Genomic DNA, 25097 nt, shown 5'->3' with positions numbered 1-25097 from the left:
AATTTGCTTTATTACCGTTCACATGAGGTTTATATATAAATAGAAATGATTCACTAAACTAGTGTTATTTTTTCATACATTGGATGTCGGCTATTTCAGGTCTGTTATACAATCAGCAAAATGTTTTCACCTAACTCCAAGACAAAAATGAAAAGCTCTGTAGTGCCGCTCAGTAAAAGCAAACATTGACAAACATAAATGGATTCTGTAAATGTTGTTGCCATGATGTAGAGACCTGCACCTGTGTCTCCTGTGACTCTGTGATCTATTACTACACCACATCAAGTTCCATCTAGGGTTTTTACACTAAACCTGAAGTGGAAATAAACATCACAATATGCTCGCACAGATAAACGACCTCTACTCGTATGACATGAGCTCCATTCTTGTCCTGGTTACCATGTTCTCGACAGCACAAAGACCGTCCTCATTGATTTGAAAGAGTAGACAAAATATTACACAAGTTATCAACAGCTGTCAAAATAATGCAAAGCCGTTCCGCCGTTCCACCACCAATGATCCTACGGTTGAATGAGCACTTCTTTAACACGGTTTCAACACACACTGAAACCTACACTGAAAGTAGGATTTACTGCATTAGTCTTTGGCAGAGGCTGAACATTAAAAAGACAGACACAGTGAAACAAACCTGGCAAACTTTTCTGTGTATCCCGTCTTCCCCTGCTGTATGACGTGGATGAAGTCGTGTGTGAGGATGAATGGTACGCGCTCCCTCTTGATGCCAAACTTGGACTTGAAGTTGCCCAGGATGTGGCCGAAGTCTATGTGGAAGAGCTGACAGACAAAAGAGCCCATCAGTGAACACTGTGGAAGCTGGAAAACCAACAGAACCTGTATCGTTTACACAGATAAATGTCTGACCTGTCCAGTGCTGCGGACCATGATGTTGTCACTGTGACGGTCTCCGATGCCCAGAACATAGGTGGCTACACAGTAGCCTGCACAGGACAGAGTGAACTCCTCAATGGCCCGTTCCAGAGCATCACTGTTGATACACAACATACATGTTGGATACACATGAGCAGGTTTTCAGAGACTTCAGTCAGTGCAGTTCCTAAGAGCTTCAGTCATCAGCATCTTACCCAGAGTTTCTCTCCTTGAGCCAGTTGAGCAGAGCGTCCTTGTTGAAGGCAGCCGCCGCTGCCACGTTGCTGCTGGTCAGCTGGATGTTGGCGATGGTGTCCGCTGAAGAAACGACCTCGATCAGCCCTGCCCGATCACCTGTCGCTAGGCAACCGTACGGTACAATTCTACATATGCACAGGGAAAAGAAGCAAAGAGCACATAAATACATCGTTACTTCTTCAAGTCATGTTTCACAATTATTGCTGCAGTTTCTACTGCTGACATTTCCTGAGGAAAATATGTATACAGCCTGGTCAATAAAGGCAAATCAAATCACAAATTTATTGCAAATGCAATTTTGTTAACACCTGAAACACTGCATAAACTGTATTTATGGTTATAACTATTAAATGTAATGGTGACAAACAACAACTGAATGAAAACCCAAAGCCATTGAAGTTAGGGATGAACGATAATTATCAGGGACAAAAAATTATCAGCTGATAAAGGGAAATCTGTTCCTTCTCATTATTCTGATAATGAAAATGTAAAGGTTCAGTGTGAAAGATTTAGCTGAAAGGGATCTATTGACAGAAATGTTGTGTGAACATCTAAATGGTACAAATTGTAATTTTCTTTACCTTAGAATGAGCCTTTTTTATTTAAATACTTTATATTAACATTAGGAGTTGGTCCTCTCTACGGAGGCTGCAATTTTTTTTTACTGCAGTCCAAACTGGACAAAACACCTTTTGAGTTTTTATGACATCTGAAGGCTACCGCAGGTTCTCTTCAATGTTTGGAAGGGGAGGGAAAGGGGCATTCGGCTGCAATGTGCAACTACACCACTAGATGTCACTAAATTCTACACACTGAACCTTTAAGATGATAGAGCCGATAATTGCAATCATGTTGCCATGCCAGCGGCTGAAACACAATTTATTACTGGAGAAACACATGATCTACAGAACATATAACATTTTCTGCTTTGCTCACTTCAACTGACTTGCTTTCACTTTTGTCTCCACAAGATGGCACCAGCTGTTCATTCAGCAGGCTGCGAGATTGCGTGACCTGGATTAAATTTCCTCAGAAAGGTTCAAAGTAATTTCTAGATTTCATTTGCAGTCTGACACATGTTTAATGGAAACCAAATGCCTTTAAGCCATTTTTGACTCAGCTTGATGTGGGCGCTGATTTCCAAGTAGCTAAACAACTAAAACGACTGCAGGTGGACAACAAAGCTTAGGTTCGGGAGGTAAAATACATCAGCAAGACATCACCGAACAAACCTGCATCCACCGCACCATAGTGATTTGTCATAATCTTAATGTCCCCTCACTGCGTTCAAGCTCTGAACCCATGTCCCTGTAACCTGAAACACAGTTCTAGAGCTCAACTGTCAAAACAGACCCTGAAGTGCTCAGCTCCAGATGTGTCAGTGTATGACGAAGAGAGAAAAAGGGTTTCCAAACGTGTGGATCTGATTAGGATGTAAGGCAGATATTGTGTGTGTGTGTGTGTGGACATCTTGGGTGTAAAAAGGGTTAGAGGTCCAACTAGCATGGGGTAATTAAGTGTCTCCCCCCCCTTTGCTGCACCCCACCAGAGCTTCCCCTTCCCTACAGAGAGCAGGAACAAACAGCTCGACAAGGTCTGTCTGTTAAACACACACTTAAGCACAAGAACTCACCTGAGGTCCAGATTTGCCTCCTTCCACAGCAAATCCATCAGCCTCAGAATCTGGAGAGTCAACATGTCCTGCCTTAGGTCTGCGAAAGGAAAGTGAGTGTGGAATAAAAGTTGTTAATTTTAAAGGGAAACATTTACTCAGAAGATGGTAAGTGATTTCAGATCATGACCCCAGAGTATAGTTTGCCCTCCTCCTCCCACTTCTTCTTTGTATCTTCCTTCCCAAAGCTTCCTCCGTCCCCCCCTCTATGATCCCCCTACCGTCTCCGTTCTTGAAGATGATTCCCAGGGTGTCTCCCCCCATCAGCTTGTTGTTGTAAACAAGCCAGAGCGGCTTCATCTTAGAGTCCATGTACCGACACCTCTCCACGCTGATGAAAGAGTTAAATAGGGACAGGGAATGAAGCAAAGTACATGTGAACAAAGCCTTGTCCACACTACCGCTGATATTCTTAAAATGGATGTTTTTCCCTCCAATAAAAAAAAAATCTCTGTCCACATGACCTAAATTGAACAAAAGTGAGATTAATTTCCTTCGACAGTAGTAATTCAAAACCAAAGCAATAGTTGGCTTTTCTAATGTCTTTGAGTATAGCTAATCTGCATCTGTTTCGTCAACAGTGGACATGAGAGAAGTAAGCTGTGATGTCATTATTTCCAAAAGGCTCTGTTTAACATGTAGATGCAGAAAATGATGATGGCCAAAATGGCCAAAGATCAGCAAAATATCTGCATTACTGTGTTCAGGACATTTAACTCTCATACTCAGCAATATCAGAGTTGTCTTACTTGATGCCAGACAGCAGGACACTGGGGTTTAGAGGCGAGTGCAGGTCGGACAGAGTCTCTGAGTAGCCACTCTGCCTTAGACAAGTCATCATGGCCTCCTTGGTCAACATGGCCTCCTTGGTCTTACTCCGGGCATTTTTGGTGGTTCCCAGCTTTATCAGCTCATTGACTGACTTTAGTTTACTCAGGGCTTCCACCTGGTGGAGTCAAAAGATGCATCATGTTAAGGTTGGAACAATATTTTCCTCCACCAAGGAGGTTAAAGTGATAGTTCACCCAGAAATGGAAATTCACTCACCCCTATGCCGATGGAGGGGTGGGTGAAGTGTTTGAGTCCACAAAACACTTCTGGAGTGTAGCAGCCGAATCCAATACAATTGAAGACATAATACATAGTGACCCATCTTTAGACGTATTAACACAACAGAAAAAACACAACATGCCTCCATACTGCTGGTGTGGTATGATCAAAGTGTCTGCAAGCCCAGACATTCAAATTCGATTTGAAACAAGGTATTTCCATCGTGTTTTAAGCCTAAAAGTCCACCAGAAGTGGCTGTTAGCAAAAGTTAGCATTTCTGGCGGCCCCTGAATGCACCTCGTCAGAAGATATCAGCCGACATTTAGGCTTAAAACACATGTAAATGATGCCGTTTAGAGTCGATTTTGAATGCAGCCACACGAGCAGTATAAACCATGTTATGTTTTTTTACAGTTGTTTTATTTTCCTCTGAAGATGTCTCACAAATTCTCCAATTGTATTGGATTTGGCTGCAACAATTTATCCCTGAAACTCCAGAAGTGTTTTGTGGACTCAACCACTTCACCCAGCCCCCAATCAGCATAGTGGTGAGTAGATAATGAGTGCATTTTCATTTCTGATTAAAATATAAATTTAAGTTTTCAGTTTGTTTGTCTGTTGGCTAGCAAGATTATGCAAAAACTATTGGACAGATTAGCATGAAACTTGTCGGAAAGATGCGGTATGGGCCAGGGAAGAAAGTAACTTTTACATTTTGTTTAATTTCTCTGAATATAATTCATGGATTCTTGTTTAGGGGACTAATAGTTATAAGTGTGTGAAATTTGTTTGGCTTCAATCTAGTGAATTAAAATTTGCTTTCCATAACGGGACAGCTGGGCTTTGTTGGAGGTTTGAACTCTACTCAACGCCCTTCTAGATCACTTTTGTAATTAATTGTCCCTGTTTATACCATATTATTGAGTTCATTCTCCTTAAACGTGCTATGTAAGCATTGCAATCCGAACCCACTGTGCAGGCTCTTCAAAACAGGAAATGGAGAGATAAATTACTGCTCTGATGAGGAAATAGGAGGAAGTGTCCAGAGGAGTGACCGTCAAAACTAAAGGTTAGAGGTCAATGGGGTTGCGTTGGTGTCCCTGTGAATGGCTAAAAATACCATAAATAAAGCCCTGACACAGATAACAATAGACCTCAGTTATTCTGACCTCACAGTGAGGGCTACAAGTTTCGTCAACGTCTGAGGCGGAGCTATTGAAATAAAGAATGAGATATGATACAGAAACATGTGTGAGATCATGTGTGAATAAATCTAAAAGAGAATGTGTGTGTGAGATGTACCTGTTTCTTTAGAACCTCAATGTGAGGGATGCTGCCTCGGCAGTAGGCTTCCAGGATGAGGGCAAACTGGATTGAAACAGCTGGCATGTGGATCTCTGACCTGTAGAGGGCAGCAGAGAGACTCGACTGTTGCTGAAGGTCGCATCTTTTACTTTCCAATGCACAAACGTGTTCACACACACACAGACAGACAGAGAGAGAGACAGAGAGAGAGAGAGAGAGAGAGAGAGAGAGAGAGACTGTACAAACCGCAGGTGCCAGAAGAGGAAGTGTCCGATCTTGCGGTTCCCTTGTGCACGCTGCAGCAGGAAATGGGTGAGGGCGCAGTCATAGTAAGGCTCATAACGCAACACCTGCACCAACTGCAGGAGGTACTGTGACAGCTCCTCCTCGCTGAGGGCACAGAGAGCAGGGTCAGAGAAGCTGTTTGATTGTGTAAGGTAGCTCTCTAGCTTCAACATTCTATTTTATTTCAAAGTCTTTAGGTAAATTGTAAAGGATTACGTGCCTGTGTGCTCTTCAGGAAGAGACAACACATAGCACGCTACTGACAGTCATTCATGGATATATGCAGCACACGATTTTAATGCAAGAGCTTGAATATGAGAGGAAGAAAAACACTGTATTGTATAAAATCGATATGAGGATGCACATGTTTACCTCATATCACGCAGACAGCCCACAGCATATTCTCTGACATACTGGTCAGGGTAATTAAAGTCCAGAAGCTCCAGAGCGTCCCTGGGACTCAGTTTGGGCCAAATCTGAAGAAGTGCCTGCAGCTGAAACAGAGGTTTTGATATTCTTCAGTTTTAAAGCCGATAATAAAAAAATGTATGGTGTTTGATTTAAATAATAATTTCTATCAATATAAAAAGTTTAAATGCTATATAAACATCCTGTTCTCAATAGTGGCGACAAAATCCTCATGTTAATTTGGCACAAAACAACAATAAACGTTGTGACATACAAAACAATATATAATTTGTAGAACTGAAACTGGTACAGGCAATATTATTTCCAGGCTGTTTTTAAATATTTTTTAAAACATATATTTTTAATATTAGTTACTTTGAGTGAGAGTAGTTTTATTATTCATCAAATTTGAACTCCGTTGAGTTATTTTCCTTTCAACTTGAAGAGTGTATATAATTACATGGAGGAATTAGGACTCTTATGGCCTCACATAAGGATAAAAACAAATCTTATAGAAAAATATATGAAATAAACGTCATCTTTTTAATTAGTAATATTATGAACTATGAAACTTGGTGTCACCGTAGTGTGGATGGGAAAGAGATGGATTTACTTCACTACTTCACTTAAGTGGACAAACAGTGAACACACTGGCTAACCTGGGCCATGTCCTCGTGTTTGCTCCACTTGACAGAGAGCAGCAGCTTGGGCAGCGACTGAGGGAAATTCTCGTGGCAGTCATGGCGTAGTGTCCAGATTAAATCCTTCTCGTTCTCACACAGCTGGGAGAGCGGGTCACGCTCCATGATCTCCTTCAGTTCTATGTGGAACTTCTTGCCCCCACGACTCTGAGACAGAGGGATGATGGGAGGAGGAGTGGTTGGTTGTGGGGTTTGAGAAGGAGGGGAGTATAAAGATGTGGCGGAGAGAAGAGGTGATAGGAGGGCAGAGGAAGATAAATTGGAAGAGGAAACAGAATGTGGAAGGTGAGTAAGACAAAGATGAGTAGCAGCAGTGACTGAGAGGAACCACAAGATGGCAGGAGTGTATCAAAGTGTCCTGACATTTCTAATCAAATGAATCTTGAATTAAATTCTACAAGTCTTTAACCAACAGGACTGACACTGAGATGTCTCTGTTTAAAACAAGTCTTATGTTTATCGATTAGAGGTAAACATGATATGAATACAAACTCACATGTCCTTGAATGCAAACTTTCTTTAGAGAGGAAAAACATTAGCAGAGCTGCGTGAATCTGTTCATACAGTAACAAATCACTTAGACTAACTTGAAGTGAGTGATAATCCTAGTTTCCCACATACACCTCACATTAAAAGTGCTGCGTTCAGGCATGCCCTCTACATAACAGGATTACATAACAGGCTGCAACACACCCAGGAGTATGTTTTTTTAAAAGGTTGAGGGGCGGTTCGACAGGAAAACATACAAGTAACCTGATTAGAGCCTCCAGTTTTGATTTGTACTGAACTTGTTTTTTGCTGCTACACCCTGCCAAAAATAACAACACCGGGGTTTCTTAAGAAACTAGCAGCCTGCGTTTGTTTGAGAGGCTATACTTGCATGAGCGCGTCACAGTGTGAGCAGTGGCGGTTTGATGATGGTGCAGGCTTATTTGTCCCAGGACAACCGGTCACAAATATGCCACCATGTTTTCACCCTGTCTGCACTTGTATGTGCTCTCAATGCATTAAGACGTTCAGGCAGGCCCACATGCTTATCCCCTTACACTCACCATGGGTGCATAGTCACTACTTCGGACTATCTCTGCAGCTTTTTCCAGTATCTGTAAAAAAAAAAGAAAGGAAAAAAGCAAGGGGAACACCGTGTCAGTACAAACACACACACAGATACAACACTGACAGCTTGAGTGCATTAAGTAGGCAGAGGAGGTCCTGATCCTCTCATGCAAACAGCCACCACTTTATCATAATCACTAAGTACTGTTATGAGGAGCACTACGCCACCATGATGACAATTTCAACTGCAGTCAAGTCCCAAACATCCCATCCACTTGTTTATGGTCAGTGTTGTACAATCACATAGCACTAACTTGGTCACGTGTCTTAATATTCAAGCTTACTGGGATTTTTCATTGGTCTAAGCGCAAGTAAAAATGATGTCTATGAGAAGGAGCTCAACCAAGCTCTGTGACTGACAGCTGTCGGACCTTGTCGAAGGGAGGGAAGATAATAGGGTGCGACGAGTAGTCTGGGAAGTGGATGAACAGTGCTGTGGCGTTCTCAGTGTACGGGTTGGTCTGAATGGTTCCAATGGGGTTCAGCATTTCTTCAAGTTCATCTGGGCAAGGCAAAGACAAACAGACACACACTTGTTTGTTGCGATTTTACAGCAGGGTGCAAATCAATGGATAAACTTATTTAGATTTTATAATATTTGTGGACATAAAATGACATAAAGGGTGTGTGTGTTTATACCAGGAAAGGAAGACCAGCAGTGCAGGTTGATATCTCCGGTCTTCAGTTGGCCTTTGTAGTCAAACACCATGGTATTGACCCAAGCTATAGGGTAGTGCTAGATGCCAGAGAGAGAGAACACAGGGATATTTTATATATATATATCATGAATCAATGATCCTGTGAAGATGATGTATTTGTGGAAACATATGACACTGTCGGTCGGAGTGCGACCTTACCACTTTCCCTGCCTTGCGGATGGTCTGGTACTTGTTAGTGTGAGGGTTTTTGGTGGACTTCTTATTCTTGACCTTGTCCATGACGGCATAGATGGCGAAGCAGAGGCGGGTCATGCGGGGCAGATCGCAGACGGAGATTTCAAACTCCAGGGTGCTTTCTTTCCACATGTGGTCCGAGCGCCCGCTGCTCTCACCGCTCACCGCCGGCTTGCACAGGAGCTCTGTGCCGTGGAAAAGCCCCGCCCTCACCTGGACCTGAGTGAAGAGGAGGGGAAGGTGTGTGTGTGGAAGGGCATCAAGGGTATAGCATCCTTGTTTTTATAATCTTGAATTAAATTGAATATTCCTTTACAAACTATTCTGTTTCAGCTTTTTCAGACAGAAGCGTTTATTGAGAAATAAATTTGGGTGTCAGTTGAACCATAGGATTACATTGTAGCAAGCAGACCAATCCAAGAAACCAGTCATTTACACGCACATATAAATTTCGGAATTTGCCTTAAAGCTATTGTTTTTGAGTCACAGCAGCATGTATAATAAAAGTAATAAGCTGCCTTAAGCCTTAAGTCTGTACATCTCTTCAATTTTCCAGAGGGGCTGTATGGCTGAAAGTAAATGTCCGAGTCAGCTGCTCTGGATACAGCCCCTGGTAAAATGTCCATAGGTCAGAGTGAGCTCATGTGAGAATACAGCAGGAAAATTGTGTGAAGGGGCTCATTGATGATGTTTCTAGGAAGCGATGGTAGCAAAACTGGAAGAATGCCAATTTCTCAGGATTATAGAAGTGTCATACACGTAGAGGACGCTCACTATCTCCTGTAGGTTGAGAGGCAAAATACAGGACAATTTTTTTACCAAATTCTCCAGACAGTTTCCAGACTTCATGTCTGAAAACAGCTATAATTTGAAATCTTTCATGACAGTTTTTACACTGCCTAACTCACTGTACTCCATCATGGGTTACTACCGTCAGTGGGAACTGTGCTTGCATTAACAGGAACATAAATGACTCTTTCATGGAGGTGGACAGAGCGGGTTTACCTTGGCCGTCTCCTCTGCGTTCACCTTACAGGCATTCACAAGGACTATCTTAAACGGGCTCGACACGTCCCACACACACGTCTGTACTTGCTGAAGAGAGAAAGTGAGAGGAGAAAGAGACTTGCAGTGAGTGAGCAGTACGAGCATAATGCAGTGTAACAACCATGTGAAAACATGCTGCTGCTACACACACACATTTGTACATCTATCTTAGTGAGGACACATTAAACGTGGGCCAGAAAGAAAGGACCAACCAAAATGTTCTCGGTTCCAAATAGTCCTCACACACACACACACACACACACACACACACACACACACACACACACACACACACACACACACACACACACACACACACACACACACACACACACACACACACACACACACACACACACACACACACACACACACACACACACACAAATGTGGGGGAGGTCAGGCGGGTCATTCTGATGTCAAGCCAAGTGGATTTGCAAGCGTCAGCAGTCAGCAGGACAAACAGCATCACGTGATATCTAGAGGCTATGAACATGACTAACTAACACACTTCTCCCACCTCTCTCTAGTGGTGGATGTGTGTGTGCGCTGTTGCGTTTAAACCCTCATGCGAGTGTGGGTAATTTGCATCTCCATATGATGCTATTTTTGTGTCCGCAGACACAACAGCTTCAGGTACTGTATCATCACAATAACACTTGCTTCCCTCGTTTTCCTTCTCTTGCTTTGTTTAGAGCAACTATCAGTCAGCATTTCTCCAACACAGCATCCAGTAAAAGGTTCCTATGTTAAAAATAAATCTTTCTTCCTGTCACAGTCAACCAAACATTTACAGTAATCTTCTTACTGTCTGACCAGTCTGCTTCCTTCCACTTCCTCAACTCGACAAGTTTATTCATAAATAACACTTTCAGTTACAAGTACTTTAAAAAAATGTCTAAGCAATAACGCAAGACAAAATAAACAAAACCCTCTTTGTACTCTTATTTATTTTTTCCTTTTCTAGTGTATGTATTAGTCCTCTATTTCAAGTTGTTTGTACATGTATTGTCATTTCTTCCTTGTTTTGTAGTGTATTTGTGTATTTATGTTCTCCTAAAATTCAATAAAATTTAAATTGCAAAAGAAAAAGAAAATACACTATCAGCTACGTTTAGAGAGCTTCTTGAAAAAAGGAAAACAAATTAGTTGTCCTGTTCTCCTCGTGCTATTTATAAAGGAGTGAATCTAACAACAGAGGCTCTTTCATCTCTGTGTCTAAACACCAAACTTGGAACGAAACCAAAAGAGGATGTCAGTGAGGCCCTGTCCTGACTTTAAAATCTTCTAATCAGGTCTATTAGACAAGTCAGACCAGAAAAGCCACTGAAATTATACCGTTATTGGTGAAACATGATTTTGTTCCATATTTACAGTTCGACACCCTGATGATTTGATTTGGAGCGAGCTGTAAACATGAGCGCTATTCACCAGAGGAAAAACAGTGTCACATTTGTCTCGCCAGGAGGAGACGAGGGTTGAAAACAGGAAAAACATGCAATGAGATATTTCTGTGTTGATGAAAACAAGACTCTTTGAGTTTGCAGGGCACATGGTTTGGATAATGGTTCCAGTCGAAAAGACTAAAACTGTCAGACATGTTGTTATTGCCTACAGGGTACAACATATAACACATGATCACGACATCCATGGTTCAATCTGCAGAGACACGTCACCTCTCTCTTCACCCTCTCCCCCCACATTTACTGCTTCCCTCTACACTGACGTTTATATAAAAGGCAAAAACCCCAAACAAAATTTGGACAAATATTAATTCAAGAATCCATCTTCTTAAATTAATATACTTAAATGTAAGCAGAGAATGTAAAGATGGCCGAGATGAACCGTACCCCGGAAGTGAAGACAAAACATCTCAATCGCCCCTGGTGGCTGGCTGAATTATAGTTCATCAACCCTTCCTCCTCCATGTTGTACATGCTGAACACGTTTAGGTACATGTCAAATCCATCTTTCTGAAAGAGATCTTTCTGTCATCGTAGAAATCTCTTAGTGGTGTAATGGACCACGGTTGAGCCGTGTTCTGTACAGATCAACCCCTTTGGCTCTGAATGGATCGTGGGTTTTATTGCAGTTTACATATTAGTGTAAAATACAGTTTTACCGTCGCTATGTGGATGGTAACTTTATGGACAATAACACAAGTGTGCGAGATGGCGAGACCAAGTGACTACGAGGCAAATAGCGCAGACAGCTCTACAATAAATTGACTAGCAAAATGCTTAAAGAACAAATTTTAAAATATATTGTTATTTGGAGAAGTGTAAAATGTTCTGGTTCATTATGAAACTATGATCCTAAAAATGATCCGATCGGTAACCAAACACTTAAATGTTACTGGTTTCGTGGTCATTTTTTCATTAAGTGTAGTTTAATTAGTTACTAAAAAGGTGGTGAAATGTCATGATTGACAGCTGAGACTGACTTGCGATTGGTCAAGCTCTTATATCGGTGGGACCTTGTAACCTTGTCAACGTTCATATCCAGCATATTTTGACTTAATTCCTGGATAGAAGGAGGAAGTGCAGAAGCGTTGTTCATATTTGGAGTATGAACAGCAGTCTTTGATGATTCTTTGTCTTCTGGTATAGAGAAGTTTTGGAATATTGGTTTGAAAAATCATGACACATTGAGACATAACCAGGGACAATTTCAAAGACAAACTGAAAGATTAATCAAGAAAATAATTAGCTGATTACTTTATAATAAAAAATCACTAGTATCGACCTAGAAAATATTTTTTTCAGGAAATCATGGGTACTACTATTGGACGGTAGGTTACATCTAATTTAGTGTGGATTTGTAATTTGTTTCAAATCCTTAAGTCATCATAGATTATGAAACACAATTAACACTTAGTTCATCTATACATCATATTGTCCAGTGAGTTTATATGTATTAATCAAAAAATTTGGAAGTGAGGTAAAATTGAAAGTTAGTTTTGCTATTCACCAACAAACACTCTAAGCATAATGTGGGGTAAGTAAGACCAAGTTATGACATACTTGTTCTAACGCTTTTATAATCATATGTTATCAATATATTGCAGTAATGTTTCAAATGATGGCTCCCACCTGTAATATTTTCAGACTAGCCAAACCACACATCACCATGGTACTTTGCATCGGCCAATTAAAACCACAGGGGAGTCGCTAACGAAGGCCAAAGAAAGTCAACCTGACATTTAAAATGCGGACGCACACATCGAGGGGTGTTTTCACCGTGCACCTGGCAGCAGCAGTGAAGAGGTGGTTTCCGAAACACTGCCTCATTAAACGACAGGTGGCAGGTCCCCATGTACATGTTTACTTGGTAAACCTCCACAGCTGCCTCATTCACGGCAGGTGCATCAAACTGTGGAGCTTTTACTATTTTGGTTACACAAAAAAAGAGCTCAGTAAACACTGGCAGATATTGAGTGATCCCTGTTCAAATTTGCAGGCATGAGATAGATATACGAGTGACCGACAATAATTAGACCAGGCTAAAAATAGGATGTGAGGAGAATTACCAATTTAGCCCAATGAGACACAAATCAGTTACATGTCACATCAGTTGACCTGCATACTTGTAAATCCCCGATTCTCTCAGAAAAACATGAGATGTTTCTGAACTCACCGTGGGAACCCTTCTCTTGGGAGGTAGTGGTAAAGGTGGGTTGGAGGACTTGCGGCTAACCACAGCTCCGATGGTGGAGATTTCCTTGTCAAACATGGCATTGATGGTGCTGGTGTGGACCAGGGTGAGGTGGGGCGACTCCTTGGCCTTCATGCACGTGCGGATATACTGCGAACAAGACAGGACAGGCATGCTCTTTAGCCAAGTGCATCTGTTAGCCTTTGCTAATGCAAAAAGCTGGATGTTGTTCACCCCCGAATAATGCCTGATTTAAATGTCAACTACGACCAATCCTGCTATGTTAAAGACAACGAACACAAGTCCTGGATTTTCCCTGACCCACACCACATGATCCTAAGTTTCTTGGTTATCCATTTAATAGTCTTTGTTTAATGCTGCTAAATAAAAGACAGACAAACAAAAAAATCCAGATGAAACTATGACCTCCTTGGCGATGTTAAAACTCTCATTGGTTACAAAGACATTTTTGTATGCTAACATTAAATTCTCAATATATTTAGATATATGTCAGCTTCTCCATGTGGGATTATTCTTAGGCCACACACATGTGTTTTAACAGCTCTCTCCGTCACAGGACTGACACTGAAATCTAACAAGTAACACTACACACACACGCATATAGTCATACATATATATAGACACTAGTCTTCTGTGTAGCCACTGACCTTGTACTGAATCAGTGGGTGGTTTCCACAGAGGAACTCCTGACACTGGCTGAGCCTCAGTACATACTGACTCTTCCATGCCTCCTCCTCAGGGCCATGGGTGGTCAGCCACTTCTTCACTGCCAGCTCCATCAGCTCTGTAGTGGTGCAGGATGATGGCACCTTCAGGCTGGCTGAGTCCTGCAAGACACGAAAGGAAAACAGAGACAGAGAGATTGAGTTAGGTTACATTTTTATTTTATATTTCAATTTTTGTGTTTACAATGTGACTCTAACCTTTGAAATAATAACTAACAGATATGTGGTTTAGTCAAATCATGACTAAAATATGTCACAAAAGCAGACGGGAAAGAAATGAGAGAATGTACAGGGCTGAGTAAAAAATATAATCATTTGGATATGTGTACATTCATGGCTGGATGAAGTTCAGCGTGAAATGTGTAAAATATGATTCCCTCACGAACAACCACAGCCAGGCAGAATGTTCTGAAAGCCACACACATACTGACTGCTTTATGATATTTATAGCACAGCGCTGACCTGATACCTGAGAGGGAATTCTAATTTCCCGCAGGTCTAATAAAAATGTCATCCATTAATAATTAACATCTAAAAAAGTCATGGCTACAATATGGTGGAACTACAGAACCAATAACTGTGTGCTATCCACACAGAGACCCAGCATTTTACAATATGTCTCTGATCTGAGGGGGAAATTATTTTCAGATTGTAATGCAGTGAGTAACACCACCGATTAGGCCTGATGATGTCAGTGAGAAGGTTCACACTGAAACCCTGTCATATTCACTTGACAACAATAAACCAAAGCACCACACTTCCTGTCTGTAATGAGCCTCATTGTGTCTGACCTCCTAAACAAGACTTCCTGGCAACGTCCACCTGAGCACAGCGGTACAGATGGCCCGCTCTTGTCTGTTTGCGTTTGTGTGTCCATGATGTTCATCAAAACTGACATACAAGAGTCTGGAGGGACATGACTATCTGTTTTATGATGAAATACTACTATCTCTCAAACAAAGCAAAGAAACAAATAGAAGATGACAGAGAGTACAGAGGACAGAAGAAGAAAGGTTCATTTTAATCAGTGCTTTGGTCCCTTGAGCTCTCATGCTAATGTGTGTTTGTGTGTGTGTGTGTGTGTGTGTGTGTGTGTGTGTGTGTGTGTGTGTCAGGGATAATGGCATAATTTCACTGATGGTTTTGACCCACTTGCTTTAGTCACATGATGAGCTATCCGGGCTCAGTCATGTGACTTTGAAGCTGCCAACTGTGAGCAGAAGAACAGCCCAGGCTGATGAGCTATGGAAATGTGCTGCCCTGATGGAGTCACCTGTTCACCTTCTGTTACGCTAACCAGATGGTTTGGTTTGCTATAGTGATGCAGTCAGTCACATGGTTAGACAGAGCTCATCATGTATGCACAGATGTTGTACAGACAATATCTATGGACTTCTTATCTTACCAGCATGGCTACATCGCACTTTTAAAAGTTATACCTAATAATAAGAGAGTAATTATAATGATGATTTAAAGTAACAAACATATATTTAATAAATTAGTTTGTATGTAACATTTAAATGTATATTTTTTAATGCAGTTGAAAGAATGTGTAATATTTACAATTAACAAAATGCACAACTCGTCCAAGAGAGGTTCATATAACATTTCCCCTTCCTGATAACTGGACTTTGCATATTGGTGGATAACAAGATCCCATTGATTCCAGTGCATTAAAAAAACTAAAATATCATGTATTCTAACAGCTATATGCTTCTAACCCTGCATGGAAGTAATGACTGCTATAATTGTTGTAGGACCCGACTAGGGTTAAACTATTTGAAAAACAAATACATACAGAGAATGAATGCCATAGAACCTCTGAACAGAAACAAATCCTCTCTTCCCCTTGCCTTGGTGAACTCCTCATGCTGTTTCATGTGATGCATCTTCAAAAGCCTTATGATGTTGCAACTGGCAACACTGGCTGCAATAGTTGTTATACTTGTGGGATTTTCCAGTGTGAAATGCTGCCAAATTGTTGACATTCTAGCTAGCTCTGGCTAACACTACACTACCAGACATCGCTTCTTCTTCACTGCTCCAAAACAGTACTTACCAACGGCAATACAAGACCATCTACTGGTTTGTAGCAAGAAGTGTTTTCTGGGGAAATTAAATAGCATTTCTTTATCTGCGTGAAACTAATATACTTTTAAGACGTGGTATCAGATCTGTTCATAGACATTTTCAGTTCCAGCATTTTCATAAGTGTCAGAGGCATTTCCAATCCAGGTTTCAGTATCACGACCTCTCTAAAAATCATTCTACCGAAAATACCAACAAGCTTTAATAAGAAATTGAACTGTATGAAATATCATGTACTCCTGCGTCCCCATAAGACTTGTTTGGTCATAGTTCTCCAAACAGGCAGTAGACAGGTATTTTTAGATGACCTTCTCAATACATTTCATGGTACAAAATAGAACAAACTAATAAAGCTTCATGTGTACAGCATTGCTTACTGGTTTGGTTGTGAAGAGTCAGGACAAAGACAACATTATTGTGATATTATTTTTGTAACTTCCTTTGATAACAGCAAATAAAAAAAATAGCAGTTATTTAATAAAAAATAAAGAGGGTATATGTAATTCCATCTTTCTCGTCTGTTGTCAAATGGGGACCACTCAATTACTCGACCTAATGCTGCAGACACATTTGTCTGTTACATTAATGACTTTATTTCGGGGGAAATGTCTTTCACTTAACACATACACTCGCTCTGCAACTGTTGTCATCATCTTTCAGACTTGTGTCGCAGACTCTCACCTGAGACTGAGAGAAGTGGATGGTGACTTTCAGGTCGGTTGAGCGGTCACTGAGTCCATCGGTCACGGGCGTCCCGGCCGCGGGCTCCAGCTGTGGGGAGAAGCAGGCCTGCAGCCACTCTGTGCTCGTCATGGTCTGGACTCGCTGCATCCTCTCCTCGCTCAAGCGGAACATCTTACTGCGAAAGTCCTTCACCTCCTGGTCGTTGATAGCGTCGAGTTCATGGAGACCTAGTAGAGGTTAGTTAAGGTCACCGTTACATAACTTCCATAAAATATATCAGTATTTAATTAAAGAGGAAAGACGAGATTACAGCAATATCTTTGCTTTTTAATAATGTTCTATGAGAATATAAAATAACAGTAATTCTGCCTTAGGAAACAATCAATTAATCAGTGTTTTTTTATATGAACTCATGAAGCTTGTAAAGCTCAAAACGCACTGCAAGTAAGAAAATACTACATAGTCTGCACATGCTTTAACATTGTCGTAAAATACGTTTAAACCCTTACAAATCATGATATAAGACATATACGCCTCGCAGTAATGAATGTATTGAAGGTTCACATTTTGCAGTCCCTCATGGATTAAAGTATAGACTCTTAATATTGACACTGGTGCCAAATGCCAGAGGTATAAGCTTCCTTTTATCAGAGGGTTGCTGCCCAATTGTCTCTTGGAAATGAAAACAATATGTTGACATTTAAAACCATTTAACACTCATATGACCCTAAGCTTTCAAAGTGGGGCTCTGGACAACATTAACAGCATTGTGTGAGTGTGCAAGTTGTTTTTTGTAACTTTTCTGAAGGGGAGGGGGCACAATTGTGTGTGTATGTGTGGGACTATCCAGACGTGCTTGTGGAGATCCTTTGGAAACACCACTCTCCTCTGACAAAAGCTTTTCTAAAGATCATGTCAGACCAAAGTGGAGCCAGGAGGGAAGCATATCAATATCGTCTGAGTCGCTTTCAATTAAACTCAAAGACCCTTCCCTCCCTCTTTGTCTTTCTTCCTCTGAAGACGTCTGCTGTGACCGAAGCCCCTCCAGAATTCTGCATGTCTGTCAGAGGAGGTATCAACCACCGCCCCATCTCTATTTCCTGCATAACGGCACAGATTGTATTATGTGCTCTGAATGCTTCCAAAATGTGTGCGACCCATAGCTCAATATTGTGAACCCCTCCATTGTAGAGTGATACTGCTGCTCTGTCAATGTGCTGCAAGACACACAAGCCACTTTGTGAATCTTGAAAAGAAAAGTTTGTAACTCCAAACATGGCGGTTGCATCACACATATTCCACCACCGCATCCAATAAGCAAATTATCTGCTTTATAATCAGAAACACAAGAAGCCAATCACATAACTGCAATGACACAAGTGAATTATTTGCTTCTGTGTGGACATGGTGTTAGTGAACAGGAGGAAATAGTGCTTTACAATTGTTTTTGTATCTGCTTGTCTACAAACAATAAACATTTATAAGAGTGCATGGACCACAATTCATTCAAATATACATACGCTGGTAGGACTACAACAAACAATTAATTCCATTATTGATTTCTCAGCAGAATGATCATTTTTTTACCCATTAGCCAATAATTGTGTCTGTAGAAAGTTCAACATCATTTAAATTAATATATATTTATTTGATTGAAATTCAAAAGCATACATATTAACATCAAAATCTTCACATTTGAGAAGCTGAAGTCAGCAAATGTTCAATGAACGACTAAAATTATGTATTTAATAGAGCAGGGAAAATGGCTGATCATCTATCCATCGACCACTCAATGAATAATCTTGTTGCAGCTCTATTAGCTACTAGAGTCTAACTAATAAGCTTGACTGTGTTACTCTTTCTTTCCTCTTGTGCATGAATAAATATCATTGGATCTGAGCTTCAACACGTTTATTCACATCAGGGTCATGATCGATCTTCTCTGCTCCTCGAAAAGGCAGAATCTTCAGCAGAGATAATTCAAGGTGACAAGTGATGGAAGACATCTGATTGAAGCCAGCTGCAGACGGGCTTCCGGTCTGATGGCTCGGGTGAATATGCTGAGTAGGAGAGCTACTTAGTGTCCTGGAGGAGGTGCTTAAGGATCGTTGTGCGCAGGAAGGAGTTACATTCCCACTTACCTACTCTTGAGTGCTTTTCTTTATTAGGAATGTCAAAGAGGGACTGTACATGAATGAGTCAAAGAGGGAGTAATGTATGTGAGAGCTTGCATGATGATTTGAAACCTATAAATTAAGGGGAAAAAAATCTTAGAAGTACGGTGCCACACCTTTGCTAATGAGCACGCCGATTTTGGAGTCCAGCAGACGCTCTGCTCGGCCGCAGTTGCGTGTCACCAGCTTGAGAACCGGCAGGAAGGGGCGGACGTCGCATAGCCGGCGAGTTTCGTCCTCCAGTTCCTCGTGCACAGCTGCCTGGTTGACACACTCGAACATGTGGCTCTCCATCTCGCCCAGGCCGGCGAAGAGTGGCAACGTCTGAGCCTGTTTCCATAATAGCTGGAGAGTCAAAAGAAGAACTTAAGTACTGCAATACCACAAAACCTCAGGTCTCCATTAGACCAAATCAAATAAATCCTACTTATAATATGAGCAGCCAGGATGGTGATACGAAGTATGAAGTCATAAGATGATTTTTAAAAGGCTTCAATAAAACAAAGCGAACAGCAACTTCTTACTGCAACATTTTAAATAATCTTGACTCTGTAAATATCGATAATTATCCCGACTAATGCAGTGCCTGTTTTAACTCTGCTTCACTGTTTGGACTGTGTTGATGCTCTGGAGCTACTTCAAACCCCTTGTCACAAGTGAGTCCTCCTCAAAAAGTTCTACAATATACTGTTACTTTTTATTGTTTCTTTGCTAGATGTTCTTATAAACAGTTAGGTGGAGTAAAAAAAACATTGTGTTTATCATGCAATGAAGATTTTATAGTTACTGTTTTTCAATAAACAAAACTGAAACAAACAAAACTGTTATTTTTTCATACATGGCATGTCAGCTATGCTATGACAGCTATCCTCAACAATCCTCAACAATCCTCAGAGCCATGTTGTCAACTAAAAGCTCTGTAATTTCCTAAAGCTTAAGAAGTCAAAGTCTAGGAGTTATCCTAGAATCTGATCTGAGTTGATATACTTTGAGATATGTGTTCCACAGACAGACGTATGTCGAAGAAGGTAGATGCCCAGACTGGGAGATATTGCTAAAAACTATATTAAAATAAAACGTTTTCAAATGAGTTGATATTGATATTTATCTCTATAAATTCACATTATTATTCATTTTAAGTATTAAGACACATGAGTGATCTCATGAGTGAAGTTATCGATACATATTTAAACTTTTCTTATTTTCCTTTTGATGAACATTATATTGCAATAATTACTGTTATTGTTTTATCTGCTAACCCTACTTAAAACAAACAAGAATAACACGTAGTATAATGCAATATATTAATAAAACTGTATGCTTAATGGTCACAGTCAAACATGACTCATAGCAACATGATGCAGCTTCTGGGTTAGCCGATCAGGATGTGAATAATATGTCCAGCAGCCAATCCTAGCATGATTCATGCGTCTGTGCCTCCACAGCATGATCACTGGGTCGGGTGTCAAATTGTACGCGTGTTGTTGTCTGAGGCTATGGAGCTGTGCTGTAGCATAAACTGGAACAGGATGCAGTTACCCTCACAACGAATACCTTCTTCTCTAGGAGCACTCATGATTTCATGTTATGTTCAAAACATCTCTCCGCAAACCACATGAGATATGCATAAAATATTTAATCATTCATTGCATAATCTTCTCGGAAATTGATTACTTTATAGAATAATTGCCATGGTGTAATTTTTATACATATTCAATTTCCATTTTTTTTACAGGTTTACAAGCCAAAAAGATACAAAGGGAAAATAAGTCATTTTCACAAAACATTTCTAAAGTGTTTGCTTTCTAAGAAACCTGAGTCACTCATAAGCCAGCTTTTTTTATTCTATACTGTAAGATCGCAGATAAAGAGCCTTTGGCTAAACTAACACTCTTCCTATTTGTCTTCGCTTTCATTTCACAGAAAAGGCTCAAAAGGAGTCTGTTTCCCTCCCGCTCGCTCACTTCTGTTTGTGCTTCCCTCAGGGAATCAATGAATATCGCTCACGTGTCCATGCCAACAGACATCTCTTATGCATGAATGACCACGTTAACATATAGTCCAGTGAACTTGGGAAAACCTCACTCATCATCGTATCATTCCATGAAAAGTCAACAGTAGCATTATTGTTGATAGCAAATATTTGTACATGTCTGACAAAGTGAAATCTGTCTGTGTCTCTGGTCACGTTACAGGGCTGAACAGGCCAGAATGGATTTGATTCAATGCGAGACCTTTTCCAGACCCATTCATAACAGGCTCCTCTGGCTTTATTTGCAATGTTTGCCTGTGGAGAACATGTTTGTGCCACCATGTAAATACACAACGTTTTTAAATACAATTAAAGATCATCAATATTTTCCTTTGTGGAGTAGATTCATAAAGAATCCAGGATTTGTGAGGCTGTTTGGGACATGATGCAGTATAGTGTTGGTTTGCCTATATGAATATCCTGAACAGCCATCAGTACAGTGTAGTCTAAAACATAGAATTACTGCCCTGCGCTTGTATGCCTCCGCCAACCATTACAGTTTCAGTCAATATACATTTGACTTTGACCTTTGAAAGCTGAAAGTGAACATTTGTGCCAATGCCCACCTTCTCTTAACAACAAATATCTAGTTAACAATAATGGGACGTACAGAAGGGTACCCGGTTACATAAAGCCTCTGGCAAGGAGGCATAAAAGCACCGCCATGAAGTTCAGCCCTCAAGTAAGGGGAAGGTAGCAGCAGTGATATTGTATTTCATCTCCTGTGGCATCATACAGATGTCTCCAATTTTCCGTGTTCTCATTCACATGTATCAATGGTAATATGATAATTTTAAAATCCCTGCAGACCAACACACACTTTAGTGTTATTCTCTTAATAACTTCTCAAAACCATCCACTTCAAATTATTGGCTGCAGTCATGCATGATGTCACAAGGTATTTGCATGCTGATGAACAAAAAACACCTGACTTACCTCAAAAGCCATCTCGGTCAAAACATGCATTAGATAATGTCTAAGTGGTTACCTGTGTGACTGTGTGTGTGTGTGTGTGTGACTGTGACTGTGTGTGTGTGTGTGTGTGTGACTGTGACTGTGTGTGTGTGTGTGTGTGTGTGTGTGTGTGTGTGTGTGTGTGTGTGTGTACTTATCATTTATAGTTGTATAGGCTGTGACTATACAGGCCTAGAGGCATGCAAGGACAATAATGGAGCTTCAGGACACTGAGTTTATAAATTAAATTAATGTGTTGGGTCGACCGCTCAGCAGACACATATCTCTTTAAGTAGTTGGAAATCTGATTGTAGGGATGCCATCATGCTCTAAACACATCCAATGTCACTCACCAGTTTGATGTGCTGAATAGTGGCCTCATGTGGAACATCCATTTGGATGTAGATACCAGTGGGCAGCAGAAAGTCCACAGAGATATGGGCCGGAGGGTGTCCGGCCAGGGGCGAGTGTGCCGCCCATATGTCCAGGAGGTCTGTCATGGCAGGAGGCATGGCAAGGGGCACAGCACACCACCTCAACCATAAGGACCTGGACGGACAGAAGAGAGAGACGACAAACTAACATCAGGCTTGATTGTATTAATCTACTTTATCCTTTATTTTTAGATACTTTACTCTCCATTTATGCAGATATAATAGTTCTTAATAGGTCATTCTGTTAATTGAAGGGTGCGGACGTGGGACAAGCAGCCTTTAAAACCTAATTACAGGGAGGAAATGACCACTGAGGTTAGAGAGCTGGCCAAACAACTAGAGAACTAACAGAAATTATATTTTGAGTCATCCACCTTCTTCACATTCAGTGAATTCCATGAACATAAAAACAAACACATCTCATGTGAGCATGTTACAATCCCATGTTGACATCACTTTACTGGAAACCTTGCAAGTTGGTGTTGGATTCCAGTCACCGTTCAGCTATCATGAGGATAATTTGAGACTGGTTTAAACAAGGCAGAGAGCTGCACATGCACAAGTTCAAGACGTCAAACATAAGAACAGATCAAATCATAGAGGAAGAGATGCGTAGCTTGAAGAAAGAAGTTTGAAAAGCAGAACATTTAGTGGCTTCTTTCCAAGAAATAAAGAAATGTGAAACTTTGGCTTTGTGGATGGCAGACAGTCATGATGTTGAGAGGAACATTGTGATTCCCACAACACCACAGTTCATCTGCGGATACTAAATCTGATCTCCTTCTTTATTCAGTAGTGTTTTTCTGGGTAGTTTGTCTTTTCTCTTGTTGAGGGTTAAGGGTCGGATGTTGCACCCTTCTAAGACGTATGAGACAATTTGTGAATATGGGTTATTCAAATCAAATTTGATTTATTTCATTTATGATTTCATTGATTCCAAAATGAAAAATCAATCATTATCTACTTCAGACTCCAAAACTGTTTTGTGAACTCAAACACTTCACACAAGCACTTTGTGAAGCACTTTGTAAAATCTGCTTTGACAGGTACTATATAATAAAATTATTATTATTATTATTATCGTCATTTATGAGTTTCTTGTTATAAACCCTGAAGGTCATGGTTCAAAAATATGAAGCCGGAGCTTAATTTAACAATACGATAAGTCAAAAGGTGTCAAAACGCTAGGTCTAATTTGTTTGAGCTGAAGAAACACTTGTGGTTGTACATATTGGCGGTTCTTCTCCCACAAACTATCGTTGAGGAGTACCGACAACGGTGTGCGGACAGACACAAACTGACAGCAGACAAGTTTAATTTAGGCCTGTTGTCAAGTTAGTTAGCTTTAGACGATGTGACGAACCAACAAGTCGTTTAAACGTTTTCTGACCGGCCACAGCAACTCTCAGCACCGTGTAAAAAGTCTCACTGTGTCCCTATGGGGGCAGCGCTGTACTGTGGAAGGCCACTGGCTTTTACTTGGATGAGGGCCAGTGCTAAGAGGAATGCCCACTAAGCAAATAGAACAAAAGGTCAGCCTGCCCTCCCCTCATCTGACAATCTGCTCCTCCCTGGCACCAAACACACACAGAGAAGGAAGTATATGTATCACACTTGATGAATATGTAGGCATGAACGTTCACATAAATACATATGATCCAGTCATGTCGTCCATAAACACACACACACACACACAGCACAACACAGAGCACTACCAAGGTAATTTATTAAAAAAGGACCAGGGAAGAAAGCCACCTGCCTGACTCATGCAGTTTCTCTGTGTGCGTTCAAAAACACAGGCTGGAAAAGGCCAATGAGAAATGCAGTAGGCCCAAATCAATACATATCAGCGCATTGTTATGTCACACTGCAAACATCCACTCCATACTATAGTAGATACAAGCCAGACAACAAGAAAACACACATAAACACATGCAGGCTGCATGTTGAGTGCAGGGAATTCCACAGAGCTGCAGTAAGTGGCTTATCAGCTGGTGGTGGTTGGTGTAAAACAGCCCACAGCCTGGTTTCCATTAGGACCCGTTCCTCAACCACAGATGCACAGTCACACCACTTCCACCTGCCTTTTTCTCATTACCTTGTTCTCAAGTGGACTAGACCATTAACTCTTCCACCAGGCCAAATGTCCATCTCCATTTCGTCCTGATCAGCCCATTAAAAAAGACGGGCCTGATGCCTCTAATGGTCTTTCCTCTCCAAGCTAAGTGCTCCAGCTACCAGCAGATGAGCCTCCGTTATGCCACGTGCCTAAGGATGGACGCATATCTGCGGTGCATTTGGAGCCACAATCTCAGTCACTTAACATTATCAGCCATGCAAATGGAAAACAATGCTGTGTGTTTCCGGGTGTTGTTCGAACTGTAGATTGCAGTCTGAGCTTCTCTTAATGGGGACTGTGGAGTTACTGCATGTGAAAATAGCATTTAAACGCACAAATTTAGATATAGGAATGTTTATATTTTAAACTAAAACAGCTGATGTACCTTCACTGAGCCCAAACAAAAATTGGACACGTCTGTCTATCTTTAAATAATTGAAATAATAAAGGGAAAAGGAAGTAATCTGATACATTGAACCAGACTGTACAACTCTGAGCACAAAACAATAAATGCATCCCTCCCTTTGAACACTTCATAAATGTATGATGGCTCCAGCTCTGATCAGCAATGATGTAAATACAACACCTG

General features: G+C 40.9%; 1 protein-coding gene across 2 annotated transcripts in view; it reads right to left on the bottom strand.

Moving 5' to 3' along the window:
• The window catches only part of pik3cb (phosphatidylinositol-4,5-bisphosphate 3-kinase, catalytic subunit beta), a 51991-nt gene that overhangs the window by 4237 nt on the left and 22657 nt on the right, over window positions 1–25097 (bottom strand). For both annotated transcript variants that reach the window (XM_053422310.1, XM_053422311.1), the window contains 20 exons: window positions 22309–22504; window positions 19086–19314; window positions 16793–17022; window positions 13946–14125; window positions 13260–13427; window positions 9582–9671; window positions 8541–8795; window positions 8323–8419; window positions 8055–8185; window positions 7620–7670; window positions 6526–6714; window positions 5831–5952; window positions 5420–5563; window positions 5171–5270; window positions 3568–3764; window positions 3040–3149; window positions 2780–2858; window positions 1104–1271; window positions 883–1006; window positions 650–795 (listed from right to left, as the gene is read on the bottom strand). In XM_053422310.1, coding sequence (XP_053278285.1) covers window positions 650–795; window positions 883–1006; window positions 1104–1271; window positions 2780–2858; window positions 3040–3149; window positions 3568–3764; window positions 5171–5270; window positions 5420–5563; window positions 5831–5952; window positions 6526–6714; window positions 7620–7670; window positions 8055–8185; window positions 8323–8419; window positions 8541–8795; window positions 9582–9671; window positions 13260–13427; window positions 13946–14125; window positions 16793–17022; window positions 19086–19314; window positions 22309–22467 — 2969 coding nt within the window. In that variant the 5' untranslated portion in view covers window positions 22468–22504. The remainder of the gene's footprint in view (window positions 1–649; window positions 796–882; window positions 1007–1103; window positions 1272–2779; window positions 2859–3039; window positions 3150–3567; window positions 3765–5170; window positions 5271–5419; window positions 5564–5830; window positions 5953–6525; window positions 6715–7619; window positions 7671–8054; window positions 8186–8322; window positions 8420–8540; window positions 8796–9581; window positions 9672–13259; window positions 13428–13945; window positions 14126–16792; window positions 17023–19085; window positions 19315–22308; window positions 22505–25097) is intronic.

This window comes from Pleuronectes platessa, chromosome 5 (assembly GCF_947347685.1).
Source record: "Pleuronectes platessa chromosome 5, fPlePla1.1, whole genome shotgun sequence".
Lineage (NCBI taxonomy): Eukaryota > Metazoa > Chordata > Actinopteri > Pleuronectiformes > Pleuronectidae > Pleuronectes > Pleuronectes platessa.
This window is presented reverse-complemented; position numbering and strand designations above follow the sequence as displayed.